We start from the raw sequence: 23,690 nt of genomic DNA on the forward strand, positions 1-23,690 counted from the left end.
CTCATACAGACTAATTGTTATTTTCTTGTCTCGACGTCAAGTTATCATCGTTTCTTATGATCCACATGCATAATTTGTAGGGTCGTCCTCACGGGAGGTATCTATATAATTACGATGTGTTATTATATAATCCGTTCCAATTAATGCATAACGTCCGTTGATGTGAATCATGTGATATGGTGACGCATGTGGTGCAGAATGATATACATTATATAGGTATATCATAACGATTTCTCAAAAGTTACAAATATGGTATAATAGAAATCAACAGTTAAAATCGTACTCCAAAGAGCGAGATATATAGTAACCTAATTATGTAATAATTTGTACGGTGGTCGAAGACTACAAAAACTGAGGTGAAATTAATTTGTTTTATTGTGGTTAATTTGGTTTTCTGAGTAGAGGTCCATAATACTCACAAATTTCACACTTTTTTTTTGTTTGTCCGTCGAATTTTTCTCTTTAAACCATTATTTTAGAGGTTTATAATTTAAAAAAAAAAAAAAAAAAAAAACAAGAAATCAAAATCTTTAGCATACAAACGAATATATATTACAAAAAAACATTCGAAAACTAGTTAAAACACACACACAAAAACATTAATCATTAAAGAAAGCTCAAGTCTTGAATCCTGATCTCAGTTTTATACTTCTTCTGATGAGACATCTCATGATGATCAACCTTGGCAGCTTCTTTCAGTTTTCTAACACTATCAACAACCGAAACAGCTTTGTGACTCTTACAACCCGACAAAAACCCACCCGACCGGACTTTGTCAGCAATCACCGGTTTGGTTTTAACCACCGGACCACTTCTCGTGACCCTCTTCACCATATCGAAATCCGAAATCACCGATTGATCTGCCATACTTCCCGTCACCACACTCCATCCAATGCTAGCCTCACTCGGCTCATAGGCACTGCTCGTTATGTTTTCAATCTCGAACAAATCTGAACTCGCTACACTTGCTGTCTCTTCCTCTTGCGTGTTGCTGCCCATCGAAGAGTTATTACCATTGTTGTGATGGTTGTTCTTGGTAGAAAGCTGGTTTGGTATTGCATCCCATGTAAGCAGAGAGAGCTTTCTCTCGAGGTTCATGGCGATATCTGTCCTTTGAATAGGTAATGGAATCTTCGCTGGCTCGTGATAATCCATTTTCTTGGCTTCAAAACGGAGTCTAGGTTTGTCGTTATGCTTTCTTGCGTCGTAAGCTACGAAATCTCGGTCGGAATTTCTACCTTTAACGGAGATGTTTTGGTCCTTATTAACGGTTTTGACCCCGGAACAGGGACCGTAACATCTAAACCCACCAAAAGAGATGCTTGTCTCGTTTGTTTTCCGTTGCTTATTGTCATTGTTGTTGCTAATCCTCATGAGAAAGGTTTGACTGTTGTAACTTGACTCAGATCTTACACTTGGAGTCCCATGTCGGCTTGTTCTTGATCTAGATGACGTCGTTTTCGTCAGTTGAGGATGAGGATGAGGATCAGGATGGGGATGATCCTGTGTGTTTTCCTTTTTGTGCTGCTTGGTGATATCCATCATGGAATCAACATGATCTAGCTTCATGCTGAAGTACTTTTCTGCACCAAAAACACCAATCTCCGCGTCAACATCAGCAACGGAAGCTTTGATATTGGGTTTGTCTGAGATTTTTGAAGAAGAGTGTTCTTTGATCGAGGAAAGGACAAGTAGTTGTGGTTTATAAGTTGAGATTTGGCGAAAATGGGCACTCTTCTTTTCAGCATCCATCTCTATTGTGTGTGTATGTATGTTGTTTAGTGACTACTTTATGAAGTGGTAAAAAAACAAAAGATCCAACAAAAAGGATTTAAGGGAAATGACAAGAAGAAGAAAGCTATAGAAATGATGGGAGATTTGCGGAGAGAAAATTTTCTGAATGATGGTTGGTGTTTATTAGGATGAATTTCACTATTATATAGAGAAAAATAATATTAGCGGAGGAAATGGTGCCAAGTCATGATAAGTTGATTTTAAATAAAGATAAATTTATGTTGTTTACTCTCTCGACAAACAAGAGTTTTGAAATAAAAAGTGAGTAAAGCTGTAAAGGTATTTTAGATCAGGTTTTTTTCTGATTCAGCGAATTATCGTATAAACAAATATTTTCGTTTGATTAAAGTAGGAGTTAGCTGTTCATATTAAAATTTATATAAATAATTTAGGTTGTTTAATGCTACGAACATATATATTGGCTGAAAAATGAAAAACGGCTTAGATATTGTATTTTAGGTTTAAGCTATAAAATATTAGTTATTTGATTATTCCCAAAACAAACGTTAATAATTTAATACTAATTGCAATAATTTATTCTTAACATTTTATATTATTTTCTCTCTCGGTTACAAATAATAATTCTTTTACGTAGTCATGAATATTTACAGTAGAAATTTTTTTCCTCTCAAAGTTTTCTGCTACTTAATTACCTTTTCTACGATACTAGATTAAGATCCGTGCTAAACCACATATTGAAATTCATTTTATTTATATTATAATTTTTATATAAAATATAATATAATTTATGTGATTGTTTTAAAAAAAAATTGGATAAAACATTATGCAATAAAATCATATGTTAAATATGATGGTGTGAAAAAAAACACATATTTTGTAAGTTTTATATTGTTAATGATTCTAGATAAGTACTCGTGCTATAACACTGATTAAATTTTATTTTATAAAAAAATTTGTATATTTTATATTTTAAAATAAAATTTTAATATGTTGTATTAGTTTATGTATGTGAAATTATTTCAACAATGTATATTCAACATCATGAGTTGATTGTCATTATAATACATAATTTTGTAAATTTGGTTTTTAAAAAGCGAGTTATTATATTATGAGTAATTTAATATATTGTTATAATTTTTGTTTTAATATACTTGGTTTCTTGAAGTTCTTTCATATTATAGTGACATATTATTGAAATGGCTATAAATAACAAATCAATTTAGAGTGTTTATAGTTTCTAACTTTTATATCAAGTTTCAATATTTTAAAAGGATTTTAAAATAAATTATTTAAAATTTATTATATTATATAAGACTATAAAATTCAACAAAAAATATGAAATTGAATTAAAATATTCAAATTTTGATCCGTTACTCAGTAAAAATTTTAATTAAATAGATATTATTTTTAAAGAATAATATTACTAAAGCTTGAATATTTTATAGATTTAACAATTTATACTTGTTTTGAAAAATTTAAATTATAGTATATCCGGAAATAAAACTATTTTTTAATTATAATAAATAATAGATAATTTATTTGTTTCACAAAATATACTTATATATAAAAATGAGAGGTGAAATATAATGATAATTAACAAATTAATATGTTAAGTTAGATATCAAAAGATTTTAATATGGATGAATAATTTAATAATATAAATTAATATGGTAAGTTAGATGATATCAAATGATTATTTAGAATATTCTCTTTATGATTTTCGGAAATAAATTAAATTTGCATCTACTATTTAATTTGTAACCAATTAATCTATAAACTATTTATAACCAATTTATTAAAATTATATAGTCTATAGTACTTCGGTTTTACTATATAAGAGATTTACTATTCATTTCACTTGTAGACTGTAGTCATCACCATGTTATTCCAAGATGGTTACAGGAATAGTAGATGAAGCCAAAATGAGCATTACGAGTTTGACCTTTCAGCACTACTATACAGTTTCTTCTAGCTTCCTTGTCTTCGATCGAAGAATGATTCGAATTATCACAATCATCAAATAATTAATTTCGTTATATGGAATTATATATTATCTTGGATTTATCCACGATAAAAATTAAATAAGATGTGGACAATGTTAGGACAAGTGGTACATATATGTGGAAGTAGAACAAAGAGGAGAGAGAATTAAAGCTGCTTGGGTATTTATTGTTATGCCAATTGTTCCGTAATAAATAGGTTGAAAGATTGGTTTTGAATATTAGTAAGATTTTGCATTGCAACAAATATGCATCACACATTCAAGTATAAGTTGCCTTGACGTATGCTGGAAAGTTTGGCAGTGGCAACGTCAAATATCTTTTCAGTATCATAATTATTGTCCTTTTTAGAATAATAAAACTCCAAATATATTAACATTTTTGGGATTCTCCATTTTTTCATCAAAGTTACATATGTGGATCAAAATGTTTTAGTTCTGAAAACGCAATATGCATGGTTCTGGTTGTTACAACAAGTACACCATATAGTCTTGGTCTCTTGGATTTGTTTGTTCAGCGAAGAACTTAAATGCGGTCGAAGGGGTATCTAGAAAACAAACAGCTATTTGGTATATAGAAACTTAAGTAGATTATGAGATACAGAAGTCAAGATGGCCGAGTTGGTCTAAGGCGCCAGTTTCAGGTACTGGTCCGAAAGGGCGTGGGTTCAAATCCCACTCTTGACATATTTAGTCGATTGATTTTACTTATTCAATATTTTTTTAAAAGCACATGTCTAATAGCGTATAAGGCCTAGAGGCCCTAAACGATCCACTGGGCCTTACAAACACGATCTTATTCCGAATTTTTTAATTTTATTGTTGTATTGAGACAAGGCCTCAAAAATTTGGACATAATTGAGACATAAAAAAAAAAAGCGACGTGTCGTGTTCTTAATGGTAGAGATAACGGAACACAAAGGGAGAACATTACGAGAATACCCTTACGCGTTTACTATATAAGCCCCACTATAAATTTTGTCTTGCAACATTCGAAAACCCCAATTCAAAGTCTCTTTTTGTGTTCTCTCTACCAAATCGTTGATTTCTTGTTACTGTTACAATGGATTGCATAAATAAGGTTGATAGATCTGCTTTCGTAGCCTTTTCACCGGAAGCTCCGTTTATGGCAACCGGAACCATGGCCGGAGCAGTAGATCTGTCGTTTAGTTCATCCGCCAATCTGGAGATCTTCGAACTTGATTTTAGGTCCAACGATCGTGATCTAAAACTTGTAGGTCACTGCTCAAGCTCTGAACGGTTTACTCGACTCGCTTGGGGAAGTTATGGTCTCATAGCCGGTGGACTCGTCGATGGAAATATCGGTTTATGGAATTCAAATCGGTGATTCTTTTTTTTTTTTTTCTTTTCTTATCCCTAAGTTTAACTCTATCTATTAGCCTTGTTTAGAATTGATACTGATTAGATGTATCTGTTGATTTAGTTCTGAGTCTTGTGAAATTGAGCATGTTAGACATCTTTCAAAACACCAAGGACATGTGAGTTTGTTGTATCTCTTTTTTTCTTCTCTCAATCTCTCATAAATTCATGTTTTTATCTTTTTCTTAATTCCAAGACATGTGTACATTTGTATTGTAATAAGGTTCGTGGTCTTGAATTTAATGTCAAGTCCCCAAATAAACTTGCTTCCGGGGCTGATGATGGTACAGTTTGCGTTTGGGATTTAGCAAATCCTTCAGAGCCTTCTCATTATCTAAGGGTACGCAACCATACATATAGCTCAGGTTCTTGCTCTATCTTATCATAACCATTGCATGCTATATATGATAGACTCATGATCCACTGCACTTTTTTACGTGTGTTGATATTGAAAAGGGTACTGGTTCTTCTATGCAAGAGGAAATCTCTTCGGTATCGTGGAACAGAGAGTTTCAACATGTTTTAGCATCTACCTCATATAATGGGACTACTGGTGAGAATATCAAAGTTCTCTTTATTTATTCTTCCTTCTATGATAGGTTGATGCTAAAAATTGATCTTTTGTTTTTTCCTTAGTGATATGGGATGTGAACAACAAGAAGGTTATAACAGAGTAAGTATTTGAGATCTTGGTTTATTTTAAATTTTATATCTCAGAAGCCCTTTGTGATCTTCTACTTATATCAGAACCTGATGATATGGCCCATTATCCAATCAACAGCTTCAAAAATTTCGGATCAATGGACAGATTTAAAGGTCCAACTCGGTGCTCAGTTTTGCAATGGGACCCTGATAATTTTAATCAGATCATGGTCGCATCAGATGAAGACAGTTCAACAAATCTTAAGGTAATCATTTGTTTGTTCAAGTTAAATCAAAATTTTGGCTATTAGATTTGTATCTAAAGGTGTTTCCTATCAGCTTTTGGACATAAGGTATCTACAGTCACCTGTTCGCACATTTGTTGGCCATCAAAGAGGTATCTCCATCTCCTTTACCATAGAATTGTTGTTATCATTACTGTTGGAACATAGTGGTGATACATGTGGTTATTCAACAGGTGTGATTGCAATGGAGTGGTGTCCAAGTGACAGTTTGTATCTACTTACTTGTGCGAAAGACAACCGAACTATTTGCTGGAACACAAAGACAGGACAGGTGAAGACACAATTAAATTTGATATAGCTTCGATGTTAGCTTGCATACCTTAGTTATCTACCTACTTTATCTGAATTAATTGAATCTTTTGTCCATTTATGTCAGATTGTGGCTGAGTTACCTATTGGTGGCAATTGCAATTTTGATGTTCATTGGTATCCAAAGATACCTGGAGTTATATCAGCATCTTCAGTTGATGGGAAAATTGGCATCTATAACCTTGAGGTATTCTCTTTCCAATTTTGCTTTGGTGTTTGAAATTTATCAGTCTGAATAATATATATGACCTATACAAATACTTATCCTATGAATCCATGGTTTTTAATTATTATAACACTACACCTTATGTTTCCTAATTATATAATGAAAATAAACTTATGACAGTATGTATCTATGTAGTGTTGCAGCAGCTATGATACTGAGGTGACCAATCTAGATACTGGTAATGTCCTTCATGATCCGTCTTGCTGAACAATATGTTGATTCTATGCATCATTTGCTTAATTGAGAGCATCGGAACCAACATCATTTCTTATTCCATCTTCTCAATGCAGCTTCTTTAACAGCACCAAAATGGTGGAAACGACAGGTTGGTGCTTCTTTTGGATTTGGAGGAAAGCTAGTTTCATTTAACAAAAATCTTCATGATGCATCTGAGGTGAGTTTACAGAGAACATTGTATTATTCTGTTTTACCCGATTTTTTTCTTCAGTTCATTGACTCTTATGTCATGTGCAGGTTATTATGCATAGCCTGGCCACAGAACAAAGTTTGGTGAATCGAATTTCTAGATTTGAAGCTGCAATAGAAAATGGAGAGAAGAGTTCACTTAGGGGTTTGTGTGAGAAGAAAACAGAAGAGACCAAGTTAGTCTATGTCTTGCTGTAACTGAAACTTATCACTTCATCCTTAGATAAGTAAACAGAAACTCATAAGTTTCCGTTATGTTTCAATACATTGTTTATGCAGTTCCGAGGAGGAGAAGGAAACATGGGGCTTGCTAAAAATCATGCTTGGCGAGGATGGAACCGCAAAGTCGGAGTTGCGTACCCATCTAGGCTTTAGTTCATCGTCTGAGGAAACGGATCAAACTGTTAGTGAGCCTCATGCTACATCTTCTTCTGAAAACGTAGAACAAACTCAACAACAAATGCCAGAAGAAGAAGAAGAAGGAATCTCTGATCCAACAGTTGATGATGCCATCCAACGTTCATTGATTGTGGGAGATTACAAGAAAGCAGTGGCTCAGTGTTTTTCTGCAAATAAGATGGCTGATGCTTTAGTTATTGCTCATGTTGGTGGTACAACATTGTGGGAGAGTACCCTTGATAAGTATCTGAAGATGAGCAATGCACCTTACATGAAGGTATTCTATATATTTACATGCTTTCAACTTTTCTTGATATGTTGGTGAGTGTCATCTTATATTCTTGTTGGTTTGCAAAATAGGACAACTATCATGTATATTTGTTTCAGGTTGTTTCTGCAATGATGAAAAAGGATCTAATGACCCTTGTGAATACAAGACCACCTACATCTTGGAAAGAAACTCTTGCTCTTATCTGCACTGTAAGCTATATGAAATTAAAATGTTTCCTCCCAGACGTTTTGATGTTACTAACTACCTCTAATGGAATTTTGGTTTTCATATTGATAAAACAGTTTGCAGAAGGAGATGAATGGACAAGCCTCTGTGATGCTCTAGCCTCAAAATTGATGGCTACTGGTTTTACTTTGGCTGCAACTCTATGTTACATTTGTGCAGGGAATGTCGATAAAACAGTAGACATTTGGTCAATGAGCCTTGAAAACGAAAGTGCTGGAAAATCTTATGCTGAGCGTGTTCAAGTGCGAATTGAATTATATATAATTTACACAAATATTGAATTTTGAACTTCTCTGTTCATACCTTTTTTCTTTCTTCTTACATCTGTTTCCTTAAAATAGGATATTATGGAGAAGACGCTTGTCCTTACTTTGGCAACTGGAAACACGAGATTCAGCGCGTCTCTACGCAGACTCTTTGAGAGTTATGCTGAGATTTTGGCCAGTCAAGGACTTCTTGCAACCGCGATAAAGTTCTTGAAATTTCTTGACTCTGGTGATTCCTCATCCGACCTTTCAATCTTGCGGAATCGGATTGCTCTGTACGCAGAACCTGGTCTGTATTCATCTACACATTTTGATTAATCTGCTTTAGAAGAGAGACTTATCATTATGAAATTAGCTAAAGTGTTTGATATTGTTTCTTGCAGAAATTAGTAACCCGTCTGCATTAGAAAACACTCAGGCGCCTGAAATCTCCAAGCCATATCAAAAGGTCTTCTGTTTGACTTGGAACAAAACATACTTTGCTATCTACTTGGTTTTTGCTTATATGTATCACTTTCATGGTCCAAACCTTAATTACTATGTTTTTTTTTCCTGCAGAAATATTTTCCTCCAGCTCCAATAAGCAATGCTCAGCCATCAAAAACTACTTTTGTTCCTTTGAATCCTCCTCGAGAACTAAACAACGCGGACCAATATCAGCAGCATACCATGGATTTTTCTTATTTTCCTGTATGTGATTCACTTCCATCTCCATTTTCTTTAGTTTATTTGTCTCCACATGTTAGCTTTTTGACTAACCGTAAGACCTCTGTCTCCAGCGATCCACGAACCCAACATACAATGTTCCACCTGTTCCTGGCTCATATCAACCCATCCCTTCACAAGTTGGTCCACATCTTAACGCTCAGATTCCACAAACTGTTGCTCCACCAATGAGACCTATGACTCCAACACAGCAGGTAGCAGCTGAACCAGCACCTGTAGTAGCTCCACCACCACCACCAACCGTTGAGACCGCAGATACTTCCAATGTACCAGGTATATACACTGTAAAACATCAGTCATTGGATGTGGTTTATTTATTCTATAAAAGTTTTACTAAGATCAAAATTGTTTTCTTCGTGATATTGTTATGATACGATCCAGCCCACCAGAAGTCTATTGTGGCTACATTGACAAGGCTGTTTAGAGAGATATATGAACCATTAGGAGGTAATTCACGAGCTAATCCTACCAAGAAGCGTGAGATAGAAAATAACTCAAGGAAATTAGGAACTCTGTTTGTGAAACTAAATAATGGGGACATCTCAAAGAACGCTGCTGAAAAACTCGCTCATCTCTGTCAAGCTTTAGACAAACATGATTTCGGTGCAGCTTTACAGATACAGGTAAAAAGTGGTGTACTGTGAATCTTTGGTAATCTGCATTCTGCCGTATTTATAACTGTTGTATCAATAAGAGTTTGGTTTGTTATTTGTTGTTGTTGTTGAACAGGTGTGTATGACAAACACCGAATGGGAAGAGTGCAACTTTTGTCTTCCAACACTAAAGCAAATGATCAAGGGAAGACAAAATGCGCAGTGAAATGTTTATATTATCTGTCCGGGGTATAAACTTAGTAGTAGCTAGGTTATATGTACTTAGTGCTTTGACCTTGCGAGAAATAAACTTATAACCAAATCAGTTATAAAATTAATCATTAATTCTATTTACATAGAGATCTCGTTTTTTTCTCTCCGATTTTGGATCCTCGAGACAATCAGCATTTGCTTTAGAAAACTTTAGAGCCAAGCAAGCAACGTAGGAAGCCTGAGTTCATAAGACAAAGGTTGGCGTGGGTTCGAATACAGTTCTTAAACGTTTCGTTATGCAGAAGGTTCAAATATGCCCCAACTCTGTTTTTAGTTATTGGCCTACTTTAGTTACTAACATACATATATGGTAAAATAAATGTCCAGAGAATCACGAAATCACAATGTGTATGCTCCAAAAGGTATATTAAAAATTTAAATTACTGTAATAAAAAGACTACAGTGGTCTTTTCCAACAAATTCGAGTGGCCACTTAGCTGAGAGCAAAAGTAGCGAATATGTTTTTGGTGGTATTGTATTGCTTTGTGATATATATTTAATCTTTAATGGCTTCAAACGAGCGAATTGAAAAACATGAACCTAAACGATTTGATAACATGATTTGAATTGTGGGCCGTTGTGTTTTAAATTAAATTACTTTTAACATAAACATAACAAACAAAAAAAAACCTTCATCATGATCTTTTCTTGCAACAGAAAAAGAAAGATAATGACTAGAGCGTCTGTTAATTATTTTAAGTAAGTGATGCATTTGAGTATTTGACACATGACCTAAGGCTTTATTAATTTTTAATATGTTTATGAACTCGATTTATAATATTCTTAGTATAAACATTGTAAACGATCTCCAAATTGTTTGACAGGGAATGACATTAAGTTTAAGTTCAATGGATCAATATTATATAATTTTACTTGAACCTTTATCTTAAACAAAAATATTTAATCGGAATCTTTTGTATGTATCAGTATAGCGGTGGGCCGAATATTCAAGAGAAAGAGACAAAGGGAAAGAACATATGATTTAGTACTTGTATACTAATTCATTTACTAATATCCTTTTTTTTTTTAAATGTAACGTTAGTAAAAGAAAAGAAAAAATAATTAACAGTTAAACATCAACAAGAAAACAACTCTCGATCGTATCTAGCTAAGTAACTATGAAAAAGTTCAATAGAGTAAAAGTATATATAAGACCAAAGCTTTAGGTTGCTTATTCTTTAAGTATCAATTTATAAAGTCTGTACATCCCCGTTTTCTGTTGCTGTCATTGACCATATGCTTCGTACTGTACATGTGCGATATAGATATACATCCAAATATATTAATTCTTAAGAATAAGTGAATAACCATTGAAAGAGATAGCCAGTGTTCCTAAGGATTCATCTCTTTCAACGCAAGTGCTCTTAAGGATTCCTCTCCTTCAGATAAGAAATATTTATTATCTACATGCATACATATATATCCTTAATATATTAGCATAAAATACAATGATACAAATATAAACTATAATATTCAAAATGTGATAATTATAATTAGTTTAAGTTTTGGGAGGTTAATGGTTTACTTTACGTACGTCTTCAGAATCCGTCCCCAAAATTATCTACGGCTCGATGTATTCTAAAATAGACTACTTAACATCTTAAACATCGTCTTTAACATGTTTTCAGTTATTAGAAACAAAAGCAAGATCCGAAAGAAAAAAAAGAAAAAAAAAAACGCAAATCTTTAACATGTATTCTTAAATTAGACAAATATAGGCACACATATAAATGAAGTATATAACACTCAATCACATCAAGATTGACGAATCAATAATCATATAGATCGGCGTTAATGTAAGTATTTGAATATACATCGATAACCATATACATACATGAATACAAACTCTAATATAAATCAATAGATCAAATACAAGCAGATTCCTTTTTCTTTGTTTTTTTTTTTAAATTAAAAATAATCAATACCTCTCTTGGTTTTCCTTTCTTCTTTTTTGCTATCTTCGTTAATTAGTTGCTTGCATTAAGTCGGAGGAGAATACTCACAAACAACCTCCGTCTCAACCTCTCTCCGGTGAAAATTCCGGTGACAGCCACAAGCAGCACACGTCAAAGCATCATCACCGCCGCTTGCCATAAACTCCCGGCAACCGTCAACTGCGTAGCCGCCGATATTAGCTGCGTGATTCTTCTGGCACTCAACGTAACGGATGTTGCTTGAAGAAGAGGTCGTAGTGTAAGAGCTTTTTCTCTGTTTAACCACCACTTGCCTCTTCTTCATCTTCCTTGGAAACTGATCTCCCAAAACCCTAAGATTCTTTTTTTTTCTTCTTCTCTAGGTGACCTTGTTTTGTGGGAGAAATTATCAAAAAGACTCTTTTAATTTGGATACGAAGTAAAAGGGTACTTGTAGATGCCTTTGTATCCCTTGTCATATAAATAGGGTTGTTGAGTGTTGACTATATCTCTGCACTGTAGACGGATTTGCCGAAGCATTTGAGAAAAGTCGCTTAAAAAACAAAAGTCATTGAGAAGTGAAATTTATCTATATTTGGTAAAGACAAAGACTTCGGAATAATTAGGTTTATAAGGGTAAAAATAGGTTTCGTAAGAAGTACAACAATATAACAAATGATGCAGAATGTAAGATAGGATTGCTAGTGATCTAGATATCTACTATATATATATATATATATATATATATATATATGTAAACCATTTTCTTTTGAAGGTTCGAATGGAGTGATATATTTTTGAAATCTTTGAAGATTTTGAAATTGAATTTTGAATAGTATACTATTATCTCAACGATAAAAATTTGATATACGAGTAAAATCTACGTTTTAATATAAGAGTAGTATTTAAATTAGAATTCCAATTTTTTTTTTAAACATAAAACTCAGAAATCAGCCTTATTTGTACCGTTGTTTTCACGTGCATTTGCTTCGCTTAAATCATTTAGTTCATCGGAGAAATAATTTATTAGAAAACCATTTTAAATGGTAGCCACTAGTATATAGCTCATGAAATAAATAAAATAATTGAACAAACAAAATAAATGCGTATCCGAGTCACTCCAAGGGACATGCTCCCACAAGCAATAGACATTGACAGATTGTTGGAGTATAATCGCATTATCAATCACATTATTTTATTATTATAATGAACTTCTATCAAACATAGTTCAGCAAAAAAAAAACATCTATCAAATATCTAAAAAAAGGAAAAAAAATCAGTAGATAAAAAGTTTTGTTTTATGGTTAAAGATGACTCACTGCGTTCGGATTTCAATTCGATCTAGTTTTAGTATTTAAATGACTTATAATAATTAGCTAGTATGATTTCGGGGTTGTTTCAGAGATACTTGAGTTTTTTTTTTTACTTTCAAAAACACACCCTAATTAAAAAAACAAGAAAAAAAAGAGAAACGCAAACCCTCTAATTTATATGATTTGATTATTTGCTAATGCAATATCTTACAAACAATGTCATGTCATCACGTAATACAAAAATATGAGAACTGATGTGCTTGTTACACATATACTATTAGTTGTTTTTTTTTTTTTTTACATCATCTCACTCTCACGTACATGCACGTATATATGTTAGTTTAGCGTTTTACTGTTTCGCAAAAATATATAATTAGTCAAAAATAAAAGTAAGATTATCTGTTTTCAGAACTACGAATTATATATTTTTTTACCCAAATCGCCTGGATTGACATAATCTCATTATATATTTCTTTTTTGAATTCCGGCTAATTCACATGAAAATTATCCCAGTTGAACACACATATATAACTTATTAATTAACGTGAATCAACAAATGTGGATCCCAGTTGCTACACAAAAGACAATACGTCAATGCCCCATGCGATTTGATTATAAATTGCTTATGCCCTAAAAATGATCAAAACTAGAATTTTGTTTTCTGTATATAAATTATGAACTTGTGTAGACTATATTGAGTCAACGACAATGCTTAATAATTTAAGAATTCTGGCATTATGAAGATTCTACGGTTTGGTATATTTCTATAAAATGTATCAGTATAACAAATCAAATCTCTAAAGAAAGAAAAAAAAATCCAATTTGGAGATAGAAATGAAAAATATAAAGTCATGCATCATACAAACAAAAAGAATATGAGACTCATTAACAAGTTCTGATGTCGACTTTTACTAATCATTTTATTATGTCAAAGTTTATTTTTGGTTAAATCAAAATGGTTTCAACTTAATTCCAATTTTTAATTATTATATAGTACTATAACTTGTAAACATAATGATTTAATTGAAAAATAAAATATGCATGCTTGGATGTTTGTTTTATCAAGTAGAAAATTAAAAGCCGAAAATCACGGGAGAGTGTCAAGATGTTTGTTTCATCAAGTAGAAAATTAAGACACGGTGAGTTCTTCCTGTTCAATCTCTTGACTTCTAGATCTATATTTTTGACATCTCCAATAACTACGTAGTTTTTTTTTTCAACAACAACATGAACATATACAGTGTATTAGTGTTAACTAAATTCATTACACTGCAAAATGATGATCAAAACATTAAACATACTAAAACTAAGCATTCACGTTATAGCAAAATATAGTCGTAAAAATAGTATACAACTATAGTAGTTAAGACCGCATTTATTACATTTTGGAATAGAGAAATGGGATGTTCTAAAATATTTGTGTGTAAAGACTCTTTGTTTCTCACCAACCGTGCCCTACTCGTGAAGTTGCCAACCCAAAATCTTACAACCCCAAATCATTTGAAATTTATTATATACTCCATACTCATTATATATATGCTGGATTCAAACTCAGTTGCTGATAATTAAACACATGATCACTAATACGTACCAACAAATTAGAAACATAGCACTAATAAAATATGAGTTTGAGTTATTATATAAATTTAAACAAAAAGTGTGTGGTAACTATGTCAGACTCAGACAGAGATACAGAAAAAAAAAGGAACCAACACGAGAAAAGGGCCCAAATGATTGCCAAACTATTACTTACATAAAGAATTATAGTTAGAAGGGTTGAATCTACTCCACTTTTTTCCATCAACTTAACTTCTTTTTAAGTAACAGTTAATTTGGCAATCATTTTGGTCGTACTGTTTTTAAAACTTCATAATTAAACAAGTTAGATAGTTTTGATAATATGGGATGCTAAATTTTATGATCATGTTCTCAGTTTCATTCAAACTATGATAGAAATGGTGGAAATAATTTGGAGAGGAAGGTAACCAACTTTTATGCTAGGATAATTATTAATGAACATTAAGACTCGCAGCATAAATGTTTAGCCATTATCATCTTAGCATCCATATCTAACCGACATAGTTTGTGTATTACTTATCATCAACAAAAAAAAATATATGTCAACAATATATGATAACTGTGATAAACTGAAATTCGTCTAGTATAAGTGTTGTTTTAGAAATAAATTTCTAAAATGTAGCAAATCTCTATGACAAACGTACAGATTTCTCATGATTTAAACATGAACAAAAAAAACAATCTACTCCTACAAATTACTTAATGGGCTTATTTGAAATATAAAGCCCAGCTCACTTGACGACTTTTCGTGGTTGGTTTTCTGAGTTGTCTGTATTTGGGCTCAAGAACCAAAACTCTTGAAGATTGTTTTTTTCTCGGAAGACTTCATTAGGCTTGATGTTTATACTGATAAAGTGATAATAATCTGTTTAATCCGAACAAATTCAATCCGAAACAGAGAGAATCACACAAATGAAGTCTTGTATATTCATATGATAATGCATCAAATCAAACGAATATATAACGCAAGACATGTTTCAAAAGAAAAATGTATATAAATATAATATAAACTTAAACACATGAAGGATTAAGACTTGAGACTTGAGAGACACAAAAATTAACCTTTTTATATAAAACATGATTACTGAAAGAAAATAGAAGTACTGAGACTGCAGAAACAGAGTATAGCCTTAACTTTTACTTTTAGAAAAAAATAATATGTCAGCATTTGTTGTATTTGTTGTGTATAGGATCAGAACCTCTTCCAATCATTCTCTTCACAGACTGATTAAGATCAGACATAACCATCGGAGAAGGCGCCAAGCCTCGCTTAGTATCTATATTTTCTTCCTTTGATGATGAGGAGGACTCATCAGACTCTTCAAGAACACGCAAAGGATGAACAAACTCAAGTTGCAGCGTCATTCCTCTGTCCCATATTCTTAGACCCGAAACCTTATCCGTTTGAAGTACCGAAAACGCGATGACAAGAAGAAGAACCATTCCTATATGACGAACTGGAAACCCCATTTTGAAGAAGTAAATGTGTTAGATACTAGCAGCTACAATATTGTGTTTCTGAAAGTACAACTTGAGAGATTATATAAATGGAAAAAGGTTAAAGAAGAAGAGATAATTTTGTCTCTCTCTCTCTCTTTCCCTTTGGAGTGGAGAGAAGATTGGTAAGAAGGAAGCATATATAAAGGCTGGTTTTAGAAGAACTCTATTCTGACAAGTTTGAACCAAATAAAGGTTTACACTTGGAACTCTGTTCTTGGGAAGCTAAGCATATCTCTCTCTCTCTCTCTCTCTCTTTCTTTATTTTTGCTCTTTTTTTTTTTGAAGTTCCTTGCCTTTTCTATTTTTAACATTCACATCTACATATATGTGAATGTGTTCTGTTTATTGGATAAGGTGAATGGTGTGATAAGTACATGGAAATATAGTTTACTAGGTGCAATCTTGTGTTGCTTTTTGGGCATTGCTCTTCACACAATGTCCATATCAAATGGAATCACCAAAGAACATTGAGATATCTTTTGAACATTCCCTATTATCCGACATGGACAGCCAAACCTTTACATATATATAAATATGCATGTGAATTTAATTTCTCTTACATAAAAATTGGGGCATCATAGTGTATATATAAAGAAAATTGATTAATTTACAAAAACAAAAATGGTGTCAACATACAGTATAATGGGGGATTTATCTTAATACAGCAGCAAGTTAATAATAAGATGTAATTATGGTAAGATAAGCAAAACAAAGTCCATGAATTTATGGGGAGAAGAAGATTTGGCTTGACGAAAGATGCTATCAAAGAAGAAGCAAGAAGGCTCTCTTGTAAATGGAGAGAAAAGTGTTTATTCAGAAAGAATAAATTGAAAATGATGAAAACGAATAAAAATAAATTGAAGGGGAAGCTGGTACGAAAGCTTGTAATTCCAAGCTCTTTTCTCCATGCAATAAAATTCAGTCTTGCTTTGCTTCTTTGAGCTCAATGTAATATCCCTTTATGCTTTTCTTTTTGTTTTTCCCTTTAATTACTTATCGCTTCCCTCCCTAATCATTCATTCAAACTTAAAGACCATTGCTTCGTTCAACTTGTTAAAGAGGCTTAACTTCATGTGTAAGTTTTATTTTCGTAAAAATATCGAGGATCACGATACATCCCATAAAAATTTATAAGTTTGTTTATTTAAATTTTAAAGCTAATAGAAGTAAAATGTAAGATTAAAACTGAAAATGAAGGATACCACAAAAAAAAGAACCCTATGATGTACATTCATCCATGACACAAACACAAAGACAGACAAAGACAAATACACTCACTAACTATATAGATGGTAATATATTGTAATTAAGAAACATCAAAGGCTTCAACTTTTTTTTTTTTTTACCATCTCTTCCACTCCACCGGAGTTTTCTTCCCTGCAAAACCAATCCAAGAAAAGTTGCTTCAGAGACTTTCAATAAGAAAAAAACATTGTGAGAAAGCTTGTTTCGCTTAGGACACTAACCGTTTCCTTCTCGGGACGTAAGAAGAGGCTTCGCAGTCTTATTCCCGGTTTTGCCACCTGAGTTTGAGACTCTTGTTTTAGGAGAATGAGAAGTGACTCTTGCACTATTACCTGAAGATGGTAAAGAGTAGCGTCTACTGGCTTTCTCAGTAGTCCCTAGTTCCTTTGGTGAAGAAGAGCCTTGTAGCCTCAGCTTTGCTTTAGCAGATTTAGTCGCTTGCATATAGCTCGGTATTCCCGGGTTACTAGTCTGATTTGCATAACTACTCTCTTGACACTCGGCGGTCTGAGCAGCTGTAACCAGAGGACCCTTTTTCCCGGATTTCTGATTCTCCTTCCGTGCTGAATTCTCCTTATAGTTCTGTTTGGGAGTTCTCTCTTCTTTCACATACTCCTTTTCCTCGGCCATCATTACATTTTCTTCGCTCTCTTCGATTTGGTTGACTAATTTGGAATCAAGTGCTTCACTGGCTCTCAATGGTCCATGAGTTTGCATTATATCCTCAGGTTGTTCCACCACTGTCTCAGACCTTTCATCTTCATTCACAAATTCTTCTTCTAAACCCGGATTTGGCTTTTCGACTGCAATCTGTGGAACCTGTTGAGGTTGGATAGAGTTCTCAACTATGGGATTATGTACTTTCCTCAAGCCACGTTTCACTTTTTCTAGATCAACTTGAGGGTTTTCCATGTCTGGTAGTGGTTCTACAGATTGACTTGCTGAAACTTTGCGGAAGCTGCGTTTGGGTTTTTCAAACTCAAGTGATGTCTGTGCGGCCACTGAGGGATTGTCGAGATTTGAAGTAGGGACTTTGCGTACACTCTTCTTTGGTCTAGCAAACTCAGCCTCGACTACCTGAGAGTTACTGCCCAACTTCTTTTGAGTTTTTCTAACTGAGGCTTTCTTTGGCTGAGGAACTGGTTTCCAGAAGCAAGAAGCTGACCAGTTCTCTAACCAGATTGAATTGGAAGAATCATTGTTAAGGGACAATGGCATCACGTTTGGCGATGAAGCTAGAAGCTGATAAGATAAAAAGACAGCAAAATCATCTACTATGAAATCTTTTCATCTATTAGTTGCAAACATAGTAATAGCAGAAACAAGTGTATACCTTCTGAGCAAACGCATTTGCTGTTAGCTTCTTGATTCCCAGGTAAGCATGTGTATCAACAACTGAGTCGGTGAGTTTATTTTCCTGATAAGACAGAAAATTTTGTATGCAGGATTAGAGTTAAAAAGCTATCAGCTAAGAAACCTAAAACCACAGAAATGCTTGAGATTAGCATTACTAGTGGCTGATGATGCAACCAGCATTTCCTATGAACTTCAACTCCAATGTCGGAATGTCTGGTCTCTCTTCCTCGAGCAAGTGCTTGCAATCTGACAATTCCCATAACACAGCAAAGGGTCGAAACAGCTTGCCTCCTAACCATGTGACCTCGGAAAACTGCTTGTAGCCTTATTATACCTTTTAAGATCCTGAAAGCACGTCGAGCCTTCACATAGAGCGCTTAAGATCAGGATACAAAAAATTGTAAAATCAAGAGCCATGTCTATATCTAGTCCAGAAGCTTGAAAATATTACCAAGTAGCCTCTATACGCAGCCTGCACAGTAACTGCTGCAGTCTCTTGTTGAATTTTCTCTGATTCGGATGGCGAATCATCAGGAACAAAAGCAGCATCTTGAGAATCTGTTGGTTGTACCTCAGAAACTTGTATCTCGTTGGCTGAAACATCTTCATGTTCTAGATTCTGTGTCTCTACCATACCACTGGTATAAACTGCTGCATTTCCAATGGGTGGAAGATCCGAAAAAACATCGGATTCTTCAACCTTTGAAATAACCACAACCTCTTTTCCATTCACAGTTCTCTGTTCATGTGATAACCATATAATTTTTGTAACAATTATAAACAGACAACAAAGAGAAAGGCAATCATAAAGTGACAACAGCAGACAGAACAGAATTAGCCGTGAACAATCCGGGAGAAGACTACAATGCAGAAAGCTAAAAAACTAGTAAAAAGAGACATGTCATGTAAGTATGTAACTACTTATTACTGTACTCAGCCTTAACTATCCAAATATGAAATCCAAATGTTGTATCATACCACATTTTGAAAAGAAAACAAGTTTACCTCTTTCTCTTTAATACCACTAGATTTAGATGGTTTCTTTCCAAGTAGCACATTTTTTAACCACCTTACAGGCTTTCCCATGATGTCTAGAACCAAAAATTTCACAGCACCTGCATTTTTCCGAGAAATCACAAAACAATTTGCTTTAAGCAAAATAACAAAAGACTATATAATAACACAACACATTATTACCAAAATATTGCAATTTGCAAATCTTTCAGTAAATTTTGGTGATATCCAGAGGCTTCAAAGTTAAAGAGATACATACGCTCTTTGCAACAGGATTAATCATACTAAGTTCAATGGATCAGCCATTCATACTAAGTTCAATGGATCAGACTGTAGAGATCCAAATTAAAAAATCACTGTCGGCCACAAAACTAAGATAAATTAATACAATCATTCGTCCATGAGTACAACAGGAAAGACAAGTAATTTTATATTATAAACAGCAAAATAGTAAATCACAATCATTAACCAATGAAGATCAAACTAGAAATAGAAAGAAAAATGCAATGATTACCATAAAATCAACAAAATCTCTTCAGAAATGAAAAATTAAAAATTACCGAAACCAGATCTGGAACTCACCTTGCAAGTAAATGAACCTGATCTCAAATCCACACTACCTGATCTCAAAATAAACAGTAAGAAAAAAGAAAGTATGAAATTTTTTAGGGATCCTCAAATCTCATTGTAGTCGAAAACTACTCCGTGAAATGTCGGACTGAAATTAGAGCACGTGGTTGGATCTCATGTCTGAATCCGACACAAACTAAGAGGAAGACAACATTACCGTGACTGAATCTGTTGAAGGTGTACTGCTACTTCAAGAGATGCTTTCCAATTGTAAATCTCTTTGAAGAGTCTAGAGCATTGGTGAGGAGGCTCTTCGGTGGTGTGTTAGTTTCAGAGTGTAACCACGACGACAGAGAAATTTATTTTATATTTATAATTTTTAAAAACTGCACAACGCATCTCCATTTTCTAAATCTAACACCGGTCTTTTACAGCCGTTAGATCTTTGCTTTTTGCATAAACAAAACAAAAAACTCCATTTTTCTCAAACACAGACCCAAAAATACCAAAAAAAAAAAAAAAAAAAAAAAAAAGTAAAAATCAAAACTTTGTGGGAAAAAATTGCCAGCAATTAAGTAAACAACACAATTGGGAAATGATGATTGACAGATAAGCAATTTAAGAAGGTGAGAAAGGGGTTGGTTGGGTTGTCCCCAGGTTGCAGCTTACTTTGGGAACAAGTGTATTAACTCAGCTGCGTGACTGTGAAGCATCTTCGGATAATTTTACGTTCTTATCCTTCTTCTTCTTCTTCAACCTGTGCTAGAGTGAGGCGCGTGGGTGATACATTCATTAGCCGTTAGTTCATCATGCGGTAAGCTCTCGTGTGTGTGGGGGGTTCGTAAAGGGAACGACTTTTATTATCGTGCTCTGTTCCTGAACGTTTTCAAGACTGGAGCACAAACAAATCCGCCTAAAAATCAAAAGCCATAAGTTTAGAGACTACTGGGTTCACTATTCAGCTCGGCAACCAGGGAAAGAAAGTTTTTCTTTAACCCAATGCTATAAGATTGGCAGCATACATCAGACTGGCAATGTTCATAAGTTGGTGACAAACTCTCAAAGAGAACGAACAAAATTATACTTTTAGTTAAAGGATGAACTGAAACTAGAAAAATACAAAAAGGCACTGGAGAACAATAAAAAGGAAAAAAAGTGAAAACAGGGTTGCATCAAACGCCATCTAAACTGAGCACTCCATGAACTGTGAAACTCTAGTTCCGAGCAGCTTCATGTTTCAAACTTTCAACCACATTAGCCACAAAACAGCAGAGTTTTGATTCTGAAGCTAAACCATCTGCTACTCTTGCAATAGACTTTAGCTCTTCATGCAAATCCGAGTGTAGAACCAGAGTGGAGAAGTTCTCATCGATAATAAGCCCCAAACATTTGGTTATGTCTTCGAGTTCAGGAACCCAGTTGCATAGTTTCAAACCGAGCTTGGAGGCGGCTTTAGGGCATGGACCAGCTTGAGGGAACATCTCATACTTCTTCATCCATTTAGAGAGGTATCGAATAAAGCTCCTCATCTCATTGCCATTCAACTTACAGACTGCAGATGCAAACATGACTTCATCAACATTCCGAGAAGCTAACAAGTAATGCAGGCAAAGCTCAGAGGTTGAAAACCCGTCGTGAGCAACCATCAGCAAGATCGAAGCTTCTTCAGCAACTTTAGACTTCTTTGACAGCTCTGTGTTGCTCACCTTTTCAATCGCCAACATAGCCTCACTGTCCCATTCTTCTCTTACCTTATCCATGTTGCTAATTGCTTCCTTTGATGGGCATAAAAAATACTTCAAGATCGATAGTAGCTCAGTTGCCCCAAGATCTGAAGCTTGCCTGATCACAACACAAAGCAAATCTGACCTTTGCTTCTCAACAAGATTGCTAACTAAATAAGAGTATGAAGAATGATCAACCAAGGAGTTTGAAATCAAGATTTCCACTAGCTCCCACATCTCTAGACGAATACAACCTTTCAAAACTAAACCAGATACATCTCTACCCATCAGAAACCCATTCTTCTCCACCAGTTCCTGAATCTCAGGACCATCTTGATCACCCAAGACTAACCCAGCTGCACTTGTACCCATCAAAAGCTCAGTATTCTTTTTCAACTCCTTCAACTCATCAGGCTTAGCCTCTAAAATCCCAACTTTCTCACCAATATTCTCAAGAAACTGCTTCAACATTCTCACAAACTCATCTCTGACAAACCCATTCGTATCCTTGAGCTTCCTTTTCAGCTTAGACGAAAACTTCTTACCCAAATCAATGACTTCAACATCGCTTTCGGAGATTTCCCAACCGGATATTGGATTGATTAGGGTACCAGGATTAGGGTTTTCGAGCTTCGGTTTCAGATTTGCGAAGATACCATCGTGGCTAAGAGGGATTGGATAATCTGACTGCGACTCGACTCGGTCCTGTTTCGCAACGGTGTTGGAGATAGCTTCAAGCAGCGTCATTGCGAACCCAACAAAAAAGAATCAAACTTTATCCAAAAATCTGTAAGAATGAAGAGAACCCATTAACGCAAAACCATAAATCCATTCGTATATGACGCAACAAAGACTCAAAAAGAGTGAACAAATCTAATAAAAGCAAAATCAGCAGAGTTCTATGGAGACTACTCCTAAACAACAATCGTTTAAGCTGGTCTAGAGCAATCAAAATTTTACCTTGAGGATGGAATTATAAGGATGAGTGTTCGTTCACTCGAATCGCCCACTCTCGTTCTGTGAGGTTGTAGAGGAGGATAGACAGGAAAAAGATGAGAAGCCCCAAAGAAGGCGATAGCAAATTAGGGTTTAGGGTTTTTGTAATTGGAACGATACTTTCTGCATTTTTATGTGATTCCAAATATACCCCTATCTTCCCTTATTACATTTAGCCCCGATGTCTTCTTTTTTTTTTTTTTTTTTTTTTGTCCTCAAACGAATCAATTGAGAGGGAAATTGTTTACAAATATAACTTAATGCAGAGATATACGCGCTTGGCGTGCCAAAGAATCTGCACTTACATTAGCATTTCTAGAAACTAAAGATAAAGAGAAAGAAGAAAATTCTTCCCTATCAATCTTGATGTCGTCAAGGTACGTCAAGAACGCTGGCCAGTCGGAAGGAGAAGACACTATCTTCACCAAATCTGAACAGTCTGTATAAAAAACCACATCTCTGAAATCATGGCCGATCATGCAGCGCATCGCCCAAAGGAACGCTTCTACTTCAGCATGTAACGGAGATAAACTTCGCCGGAAATTTTTGGCTCCCAAAAACGACTACGCATTCTGGAACGAGGTACAAGCACCATCCAGCCCCGATGTCTTCGTAGTCGCCGATTTTTATGTTTTTCCTAATTGTAGAAAATGCTAATGATAATT

The 23,690-nt window shown here is 34.3% G+C and overlaps 5 protein-coding genes and 1 non-coding gene across 7 annotated transcripts; 2 read left to right on the forward strand and 4 right to left on the reverse strand.

Moving 5' to 3' along the window:
- Positions 1–512: 512 nt before the first annotated feature.
- Positions 513–2,049, reverse strand: LOC104740579 (protein PHYTOCHROME KINASE SUBSTRATE 3). The gene has a single exon (XM_010461223.3). The coding sequence runs from the start codon at positions 1,750–1,752 to the stop codon at positions 607–609; it is 1,146 nt and encodes a 381-aa protein (XP_010459525.2). The 5' UTR covers positions 1,753–2,049; the 3' UTR covers positions 513–606.
- A 2,311-nt stretch (positions 2,050–4,360) lies between these two features.
- Positions 4,361–4,441, forward strand: TRNAL-CAG (transfer RNA leucine (anticodon CAG)). Its single transcript has one exon. It is a non-coding gene; the product is annotated as a tRNA-Leu (tRNA).
- A 298-nt stretch (positions 4,442–4,739) lies between these two features.
- LOC104740580 (protein transport protein SEC31 homolog A-like) lies at positions 4,740–9,901 on the forward strand. The gene is made up of 21 exons (XM_010461224.3): positions 4,740–5,098; positions 5,199–5,253; positions 5,358–5,474; positions 5,591–5,687; positions 5,771–5,807; positions 5,916–6,042; positions 6,116–6,173; positions 6,255–6,352; positions 6,458–6,577; positions 6,752–6,794; positions 6,907–7,010; positions 7,091–7,218; positions 7,322–7,718; positions 7,829–7,921; positions 8,015–8,200; positions 8,300–8,513; positions 8,608–8,672; positions 8,783–8,914; positions 9,004–9,223; positions 9,332–9,573; positions 9,680–9,901. The coding sequence occupies exons 1-21, from the start codon at positions 4,818–4,820 to the stop codon at positions 9,767–9,769; spliced, it is 2,904 nt and encodes a 967-aa protein (XP_010459526.1). The 5' UTR covers positions 4,740–4,817; the 3' UTR covers positions 9,770–9,901.
- A 1,676-nt stretch (positions 9,902–11,577) lies between these two features.
- Positions 11,578–12,344, reverse strand: LOC104740581 (mini zinc finger protein 3). Its single transcript, XM_010461226.3, has one exon. It carries the CDS (start codon positions 12,052–12,054, stop codon positions 11,797–11,799), a length of 258 nt encoding a protein of 85 aa, XP_010459528.1. The 5' UTR covers positions 12,055–12,344; the 3' UTR covers positions 11,578–11,796.
- Positions 12,345–17,236: 4,892 nt separating this feature from the next.
- Positions 17,237–21,011, reverse strand: LOC104740582 (protein IQ-DOMAIN 30). Of its 2 annotated transcripts, none has more exons than XM_010461227.3 (8): positions 20,523–21,011; positions 20,318–20,355; positions 19,727–19,836; positions 19,173–19,460; positions 18,877–19,083; positions 18,699–18,782; positions 17,587–18,607; positions 17,237–17,497 (listed from the first exon to the last, which is right to left on the reverse strand). In XM_010461227.3, the coding sequence occupies exons 3-8, from the start codon at positions 19,805–19,807 to the stop codon at positions 17,463–17,465; spliced, it is 1,716 nt and encodes a 571-aa protein (XP_010459529.2). In that variant the 5' UTR covers positions 19,808–19,836; positions 20,318–20,355; positions 20,523–21,011; the 3' UTR covers positions 17,237–17,462. The 2 variants fall into 2 exon arrangements, with proteins under 2 accessions (XP_010459529.2, XP_087340180.1); XM_087484054.1 differs by having other exon boundaries at positions 19,919–20,355; positions 20,523–20,841.
- A 268-nt stretch (positions 21,012–21,279) lies between these two features.
- LOC104740583 (uncharacterized) lies at positions 21,280–23,162 on the reverse strand. Its single transcript, XM_010461230.3, has 2 exons — positions 22,990–23,162; positions 21,280–22,816 (listed from the first exon to the last, which is right to left on the reverse strand). Exon 2 carries the CDS (start codon positions 22,774–22,776, stop codon positions 21,520–21,522), a length of 1,257 nt encoding a protein of 418 aa, XP_010459532.2. The 5' UTR covers positions 22,777–22,816; positions 22,990–23,162; the 3' UTR covers positions 21,280–21,519.
- Positions 23,163–23,690: the final 528 nt, after the last annotated feature.

This window comes from Camelina sativa, chromosome 14, assembly GCF_030686135.1.
Source record: "Camelina sativa cultivar CO46 ecotype springtype chromosome 14, ASM3068613v1".
Lineage (NCBI taxonomy): Eukaryota > Viridiplantae > Streptophyta > Magnoliopsida > Brassicales > Brassicaceae > Camelina > Camelina sativa.

Coding starts and splice junctions, on each gene's coding strand:
- LOC104740580 (XM_010461224.3), top strand. CDS start 4,818: ATGGATTGCATAAATAAGGTTGATAGATCTGCTTTCGTAGCCTTTTCA. Junction 8,201..8,299: donor CTTATGCTGAGCGTGTTCAA/GTGCGAATTGAA, acceptor TCCTTAAAATAG/GATATTATGGAGAAGACGCT. Junction 9,224..9,331: donor AGATACTTCCAATGTACCAG/GTATATACACTG, acceptor GATACGATCCAG/CCCACCAGAAGTCTATTGTG.
- LOC104740582 (XM_010461227.3), bottom strand. CDS start 19,807: ATGGGAAAGCCTGTAAGGTGGTTAAAAAATGTGCTACTTGGAAAGAAA. Junction 18,608..18,698: donor CAAATGCGTTTGCTCAGAAG/GTATACACTTGT, acceptor TTATCTTATCAG/CTTCTAGCTTCATCGCCAAA. Junction 17,498..17,586: donor TACGTCCCGAGAAGGAAACG/GTTAGTGTCCTA, acceptor TTGGTTTTGCAG/GGAAGAAAACTCCGGTGGAG.
- LOC104740579 (XM_010461223.3), bottom strand. CDS start 1,752: ATGGATGCTGAAAAGAAGAGTGCCCATTTTCGCCAAATCTCAACTTAT.
- LOC104740583 (XM_010461230.3), bottom strand. CDS start 22,776: ATGACGCTGCTTGAAGCTATCTCCAACACCGTTGCGAAACAGGACCGA.
- LOC104740581 (XM_010461226.3), bottom strand. CDS start 12,054: ATGAAGAAGAGGCAAGTGGTGGTTAAACAGAGAAAAAGCTCTTACACT.